The sequence below is a fragment of the Rattus norvegicus genome, chromosome 2, assembly GCF_036323735.1.
Source record: "Rattus norvegicus strain BN/NHsdMcwi chromosome 2, GRCr8, whole genome shotgun sequence".
Lineage (NCBI taxonomy): Eukaryota > Metazoa > Chordata > Mammalia > Rodentia > Muridae > Rattus > Rattus norvegicus.
The window spans coordinates 35,836,843-35,845,386 of NC_086020.1; the positions used below are offsets into that span (position 1 = coordinate 35,836,843).

General features: G+C 42.4%; 1 protein-coding gene across 23 annotated transcripts in view; it reads right to left on the reverse strand.

Annotated features, from left to right (window-relative positions):
* Positions 1-8,544, reverse strand: part of Mast4 (microtubule associated serine/threonine kinase family member 4) — a 591,901-nt gene that overhangs the window by 209,653 nt on the left and 373,704 nt on the right. For 10 of the 23 annotated variants that reach the window (XM_063281113.1, XM_063281110.1, XM_063281105.1 and 7 more), the window contains one exon: positions 5,503-5,583. The exons of the other annotated variants lie outside the window; for them this stretch is intronic. In XM_063281113.1, coding sequence (XP_063137183.1) covers positions 5,503-5,583 — 81 coding nt within the window. The remainder of the gene's footprint in view (positions 1-5,502; positions 5,584-8,544) is intronic. 23 annotated transcript variants of the gene reach the window in all.

An 8,544-nucleotide genomic window follows, 5' to 3' on the forward strand; every position in this document is an offset into this window, starting at 1 on the left:
CATGGCCAGTAAGAAGTGGTCTATGGGTCTTGAGCTTCCAAACTCGGGTTTTCACACTTGCGTCATAAATACTTTTACCCACCGACCCACCTCTCAGACCCTTCTCTGCTTTTTCAAAACCCATTCAACAATGAGGACTTTATTTACTATTTAGTACTGGTGCCCCTCAACTTACCATGAAGCTCTATCCCAATAAAGCCATATTTAACATACAGAACCAATTATCATCAGGGTCTGGCAACAACATATTTGGCTTTTCCCCTTCTTGATCACAGGGCTGGCTAGGAACCACACCTTAGTGCAGTTGGCCAGCACAAAATGTCAAGATCACATCATTAGCATGGGAAGAGAACAACATTCAAAACTTGAAGCCTGGCTTCTATTGAACACATCCAATTATGCTCCATGGAAAAGTCAGTATCCCACAACGTGCAGCCATTGTAAGATGGGGACTGTCAGGACATTCTAGCTGCTGTACTGGGTACTTGAATAGTGGTAACAAGTTAGGCAGACCAGTCTTTCCTTCCAGAGTGTATATTCTAATTCTCTTCTTCAGTGCATCATGCCCCGATTTCTAGAACACGTTTTATGCCCCTCACCTTAGCCAGGTAAAGTCTCTAACATAGTCTTCATCAATCATACCTCTTTATGCTGTCTTCAACTGTCCTCAATGTATTGATGGCTGCTGTTCCCTAGTCAGGGTCTATGTTTTTGACAGCTGGAAGTTAACAGTTTATGGGAAGAATCAAGATTCAAGCTCTTTATTTCAAGAGGTCAGGACCACTCTCAGACACACTAGTACAGGACATGCTATGTCATGTCCTGCGCACAGGTTAAAATATAAAAATCAGTCCAGACTCAAGTCCTAGGCAATAACACTCCTCACAGACACTCATTCAGCCAATCCCCATTTGTAGGTCTCTTGTATATGTCAGAACTATGGAGGATGACGAATACAGGTGTGAACGAGTAGACAAGGCGTGTTCTCCTGGTGGAGTTTACAGCATAATGACACTGCTCTTCTCTGGAACTAGTGCCACACTGGAGAGGGAATTCAGCATGTGTGTTCTCATTTCTGGCTGAGAGGAAGGCTTGAGAGAAGCACGGAGGAGGAATGGAGTATTTTCAATGCTGGGATCGTGGGAAATTCTGAATTGCTATAGTTGTCTCGGCAGTGGAGAGAAAAGACATGTGCCGAGGACTTAAGGTACAAGTGCTTATGGTCCTCAATGTGCTTTGCGTCACACTGATAGTTCAAAATTAAGTACATATTTTGTTTAGAAACTAAGGTCACTGCTACCTTTTCACCCAGCATGGCTGGAGGACTAGAAATAAACAAACAAAAACTCCAGAATTTGAAGACAGTCAGGACCTCTTGGAATATGGAACCCTATGTTCTGTGAGTGCAGGGCTGTATTCTACTTCTTTCCAGATAGGTGGGCATCCTTAAACTGGTTGACTGGGGAGCAAATCCATCCCATTTTCAGAAAGCTTCATAAGGAAGTCTTCTTCTCACAAGGAGCCCGAAGTCACTTGGCTGGGACCGGGGTACAGCATTTTTGAGCCTCATCTCTCAGATAGAAAGCTTACTCATCAGGAGAGCTGTCTTGGAGCTTGCAGCTCTCATTTCTGGCTGGTCCCCTAGAAGGATGACCTGGAGAAGCCCATAGGGACCCGCTGAAAATGGAGAGCTGACACAGCCATCAGCACAGCCTGCCTCCGGGGCTTTACCATGAAAGGAGCAGAACCTTCCACCACCGTATTTAGAAAGTCTGTGTCAGCACCTCAAAAGGGCAGGACTGTCACTCTCCTCTATGTCTTCACATCTCCTCACAAGAAAGGCACAGGGGGAGAAATCTGACCCCTTGCAGCCAAGGGAGAAGGAAGTCATCGGTGCCAAGGTCCAATAAGTACACTTTTCCCCCAAGGCATAAACGCATTTAGATTCCTACAATTTATAATATCAGAGCACGATTTTGTAGCATGCTGTCAGAGACACTTATGTACAAGCTGCCAATCATATAGCCCTCCTTAGAACAATCGTTATGTGTTCTAGGGCAGATTCATCACTAGTACGTGGTCCTGCCTCCCTAACCATACTCTCTTGGGTTCCAGTCCAGCCATCCATGCTGGAAACCTCAGTTTCCATTGATGATTAACTACTGAATACCTACAATATATACCTTTCTTCTATCAACGTCTGTGACAAAGACTGCTAACTATTCTCCAAACCTGTTTGTTCCTTTCCCTGAATCCAAGTGAGCTCTATGTCATTAGATGTGACAAAAACAACACAGTTTGTGTAAGGGAATTGCATCCACTGTGCTCCATTCTCCGTGAACTTTCCAATCTACCAAGGCATCCTTGAAGGTATGTGGTGTAGACACCTTTGGTCCCTGGATGGAGCAGATCCTTTCCAAAGTCCTAGGCTGCTTAGCAGTAAACACAACTCTTTGTAGTTTAGCTGTTCTATTAGGGTGGCTGATTGGTTAGCTAGTTAATACTTTCCTGCTTCTCGTTCACTCATCTACTCTAGGACAGACCTTTCTCCAGTGTTTACTGCATTCCAGCTGTTGAGCAAGGCACTTGGGAAATGAAAGAATCTAAATGGTCACAGGGTCTACCTAAACTGGGTAATTAAAATTCTATCTAAATGATTTCATTGCAGTGTAGATGTCTGAAGTTACTGGCAGTGGAAAGGTGTGAGACGTCAGCTTCAGTCAAAGCTATTTAATCTCGCTCTGTGTTAGCATCTTTATCTGTAGTCAGAAGCATTCCTCCCTTGTGGTTGACAGTAGTGGGTGGAGGTGAGTGAGACGTTTTAGTTTAGTAGTCAAGGTTCTGCATAACAAGGTCTCAAATCGAATTAATTTCTTTTAGGATAGTCTCATATACCCCAGGCTGGCCTTGAGATTGCTATGGAGCTGAGAACAGCTCTGAATTTCTGATCCTTATGTCTCTGCTACCAGAGTGCAGGAATTATAGGTTGCACCATCCCGCCCAGTTTAATGTGGTGATGGAGACCAGATCCAGGGTTTCATGTATCATGCTGCTATACAAGCATGCTACCAACTGAGTTACAGTTTCACTGCCCCAGTCAAGTTCTAATCCTTAACAATCTCCCTACTGGGGTTGGGGATTTAGCTCAGTGGTAGAGCGCTTACCTAGCAAGCACAAGGCCCTGGGTTCAGTCCTCAGCTCCAAAAAATAAAACAAACAAACAAAGAATCTCTCTACTAACAAATCTATGCTTTTTTTTTCCATTCCACCCTCCTATCAGCCCATGATTTTCAAAAAATTGTTATTACATTTGTTTAAGTGTGTGTGTGTGGGGGGGGTTGGGTGTGTGTGATGTGCGTGCGTATCAGGAGGTGGAAAGATGTGTATACGTGAAAGTGTGTAGAGGGAGGTGGGAAGAAAGGTGTGTGTGTGAAAGGGTGGGGGGAGAGGGAGAGGGAAAGGGTGCAAGCCACAACACACACATGAGGTCAAAGGACAGTTTGCAAGAGCCAATTCTCTCTTTGTATCCTGTGAGTCCTGGGGATCAGGTTGAGGTTACCAGGCTTGACAGCAAGCATCTTTATCTGCTGACCTGTCCCTTCAGCTCAGCACAGACACTGATGTCCTTTCTTACCTCCTAGAGTTGCCCTTTTCTGTTTTGTTTTCTTTGGCACCATTGATGCCAAACCTCCAGGATGTCTTGTGGTCCAGCTAAAACACACTAGTTCCATAAAACTTGTCTCTACCACACTCTATAACATCACCTACATCTGCTACCACAGCCTTCTGGCTGTACTTTGAGTGGCAAACTGATTTAGGAAAGCCACAGAGAGGTTTGAGTACCCAGAAGAAACTTTCATATCTCATGCTTAGAACACCATACTTGGGACAGCTTACAAGGGCAATGGAATTCTCCAGATAGATAAAAACCTTTTCCTATGTTTTAGGATCTAGGTGATGCTTTATAAAAAATTATACATATAATTTTCAAGTTAAAATTCACTTTTTCAATAAATATAATCCTATCAGCACACTAGAACCAAAATTCAAAGTCATTAACTCATCTCCCTAGTCAATTTCCCCCACATATTTTCATTCAGCCTTATTTTAGAAATACGACAGGAACAAATGTGTAAAACTATGAAAATACTATCCAAAGATTTTAAGTTAGTACTTTCAAGGCACTAGACATGAATGACAAATTTTTTTTCATGTGCTTACACAAAATAGAGTTTTTATTACCGTGAGTAGTAAGTTACCCTTCCCAACTCAGTCAACTTCAACGAAAAGATTGATTCTACTTTCTTCCTTAAGACTAAAAAGAACAGGTATGTTGAGTTCTCTGGGTAAATATTCTGATTAGACACATGGAGGCATAATGCTACCAAAATTTAAAAATCCCATTAGAATATATGTAGCACAATTCAGCGATATTCTTTTCTGTCGTGCAATCTTTACAACAGGCTGTCAATATGTCCACCAACATGTGAGCGCTGAACTTGGCTAACTACTGATGTCACTGAAAGATGATGGGAACAAAGACCTCATTGAAGAGAGCTGAAGGCACTCTGGGGTCCCAGCCTCTTCATGTCTCTCTGCTTCCTTAGTAGCAGGGTATGATCAGCTTGCTTCCTACCATCGGATTCTACCTCATCCCAGGGTCACCCAATAAGGCATCTCATAAATCTATTCTCTGTCTGTCATGCCAAAGGGCTCTTTCCTAAGAATAGGTGTAATCCTATCCGTAGAAAACGAAGTAAAGTTCAGAATCATTAATTCACTTCCATAGTTAATTCTTTCTCTCAGATTCCAAGGCAACGGCTTGAAACCAAGAGCCAAAATACATCTTTCCTCTAAGTTGTTTAGCTTGGGCACTTTTGTCACAGTGACAAAGAGAACCCAGACACAGGTCACTTTTATAATGAACAGAGAAGAATGGACTGAAATCAGCCTATGGGTTGGGGGTATTTAAGTCAGAGTTAGAAAAAAGATCTTAAAGAATACAAACCCTTTAAGTAAATACTTTATCTCAAATAGTTTGTGGGACACACATAGCATGATATTATAACATAAAGTAGGAAATTTCCCTGGGAACTATAATAAATTATTTTGTCCTAAAAGAGGGACTAAAACTTAAAAACAAAATTGATCCAAAACCATTTCTTTTCTTCAAAAAAGAATTCTTTGAAAATCTCACACAACGAATTGATTACATCCATGTCCCACTCCTCGCCCAAGTGGTTTCCTGTGAAAACCTTGGACGCGGTGGGGGGAGAGTTTTCATACGGAAATCAGGCAAGCCATAACCCAAGATCAAGTGATTTCCCTAGGATGCACTACATGGGATGAGCAAACCAGAGAGCAAAGTCAACCGAAACACATGGTTCCATGAGGGCACTAATTCGACAGGAGGTTCCCATGTGTGATAGACAGTTCCAGGCCTGAGTGGGACTCAGGGAATCAAAGACAAAGCAGTCCTGAGAGGCCCTGGGGTGCGCTTACCTCCAGAAGTGAAAGGTCAGGAGAGGACTACAGGGGCTGCCCGGGCTGGATGGGGTTGGACTCAGGCTCCTTGGAGTGAGACTGAAAGTTAAAATAACATCATTCCGAGTGGGAGAAGTGATTGCAGTACGGATAGCATAGCTCACTGGAGGGACAAGCACCCCTCGGGGCTGAATCACCAGGACTTGATTGCCAATAACACTGGGTCATCATCTAATCACTTGCCCCTTTCAGCTCTAGGATACAGAACAAGGCCATGGCTTCCTGCAGAAAATTGCGTTGTAAAAATGGTGGCTGCCGTTTTTTATTTGAGCCTTTTCTTTGTCACAAAGCAAATGTGGTCAAATATGGTCTGATATCACCATAGCGATCTTTTGCATCAAAGACAATTTGATGTTATTTTCTATGGAATATACATTGAGTATAGATTGAGAATTGTGGGTAAGTCTAGAGCAGAGCTAGGGGGAAGTGGTCATCAGACCATGCAGATAAACAATCAGGTTAAAATCCTGACATTTTAAAACAGCAGGCATTCACATGCTCATGTAAGACAGATGTGTTCTTAAACACTTAGAGAGAAGCAAATCTTCCTTTGGGCAGTGACCCAGTATTGGTTTTTTAGTTTTTGTTTATTTTTTGCTTTTGTTTTCTCTAAACTTCAAAGGCAATAACATGGCCCTGCATGCTTAAATTTATAATTTTAAAAAAACTCTAAAGAAATTCTTAAAGGTATCTGCAGACTAGTTTATGTATCAGAGAAAATTTCCTTCCTCCCAACCCCCAATTCAACAATCACTGGGCCACTGTAATACTTGCTTCTCAAACTCATCCAAACCAACAAACATTTTTAGTAGCCAACTCTCAAATATTCATCACAAGGTGGTCAGAAAGATCCATTTATCCTTTGTGATTCTGGCCCTACGCCTGTTCACTGGTAGAGAGGTAAAAACACATACTACGGTGTTTTTTTCTTCTTGTGTGTATGTGTGTGTGCACATGTGCATGTGTGTGTATGTGTGTGCACGTGCGTGCGTATGTGTGTGATAGGCACGCATGTATGTGTGTGCAGGTGTGCTTGCCTATGTGGGTGTGTATGTGGAAGCCAGAGGTTGCTTCAGGACATGTATTTCTCGATCCAGTGTCTCTCACTGAACCTGAGGTTTGCTCTTTTGACCTCTGGGTTTGGTTTCGGCATCCTAGTTCTGGGCTTACAGTCAAGTACCTCCAGGATTGACTCCTACAAGTGTTCTGGGATCATAACTTAGGTCCTTACACTTATACAGAAAACACTTTGCCCCCTGGACCATCTCCCTAGCTTTTATTATATTATCTTACATCACCGCATTTACCAATAGATCTTACCAAAGAAATGGCATCGATCCTTGTCAATTCCCAATAATTTTCACATGGCAAAAATCAGACCGAGAATTTGTTATTCTGCTACTAACTCTTAGGTGGAAGCGAGCAGCCGTGACTCTCGTTTCAGCACCATGTGTCTCTTAAAGAACACACTGACTGCCTCTCTACTGGAGCATGGCTCTACGTAGGTCATGTGTTCTTACCTTAGAGAGAAAGGTCTGGGGATGAAGCTCTCTATGTAGGAGAGGTTGTAAGCACAGAGAACTGGAAGTGGTAGCCAAAATAAAATTTAAGTTCAAAATTTATTTTGGAAATGTCTGGTACTGTCTTTGTCTCCCGTTGTGTGTATAAATGAGAGTTGGCTGCGCGTGCCATAAACTGAAGTATGATATGGCTCAAAATACGTCCATCTATTCACTAAGGGGTTCCAATGAAGCTTGATAGCTTCTAGAGCCAGTCTCCAGGTTGGTTCTTAGTGCCTCGTAAATTAAGGATTTAGACTCCTCCTGCCATCAGAGCACTTTGGAAGCTGCCGGTTTTAGATGTTCTGTACTTGAACTTAGCAGCTCATTGGAAACTTCTCAGGAATGCTCGCAGATACGTCGCAGATACGTCGCGCATCTTCCCTATGCCCCTCGGAGTCTTATCTATCCTTTCCTGTCCTAAAGTAGCCATGCATGGGCCTTCACGGCATACTCTCTCCAGACAGAAACATGCATGAAGTGTGCTGCCAAGTGTCAGGAAGCAGATGCTACACTTATAAAAACAAAATGACTTTATAGGGAATAGAAAGTGGTCACGAGTTTCCGTGTAAAATGGCAATTGGCTGATTTCTAGAATATTTGTGTTTTTGGTATCTCACGTCTAGAGCTCACATCTAGACGTAGGAACTGGAAGTGACCTCTGTGTGACTGGTGGATTCTGGACTAAATCTATAGGGTTATAAAGGATGCCCCTGTAGTGCCTAGGGAACAAACTTGCCTGAAAGGAAATCAGACCATCTCAGGATATAGCATTCCTAAACTATTCTAGGCTATTTGGTTTGTGACTTGAGACCTTGTCATGTGGCCTCCAAATAATGACATTATGTAGGTCTTATATGCTTTTAATAGTGTCAGGGTTAAAACTTTACTCTAATATTTACTACATTCTAACATGCACTACCTCTCTACAGTGCTGAGAGGCTGAATTTACTCCAAGGCTGTTTTTTTCTTGAACGAAATACAAAGCTGGCCCTGTATATTATAATTTTACATTCAAAGGTAAACGAAAGTAACTGGCATGACAAAAGCTTCAAGGGGCTGTAAATATAATCCTCTATTTTACTATCTATGTTACTCACGTGAAAGCAGTAATACAGATGCCCAGTAACATTGACCACACAGAGGCCAGACAAAGAAGAGCTATCTGATACCCAATCAAAAGCCAGGTATGCCCGTACTCAGCTGAGTCCTATGTCCTGTGTCGTTATGAGCAACTTCATAAAAACTGTGACAACCTCTTAGTCTAAAACAGGACATATCAATTGGATTTTTTAAAGTTACTTTAAATTGTCTCCTTGTGTCATGGACAAAATTTTACAAGTGGGAGGAGGAAAATGCTTAATGTGAAATGGGGCTTTTGACATTCAAAGGGAGCAGGGGTACATGGTTCAAAACCAGGGGTCTGACTCCTGTAGAAGGG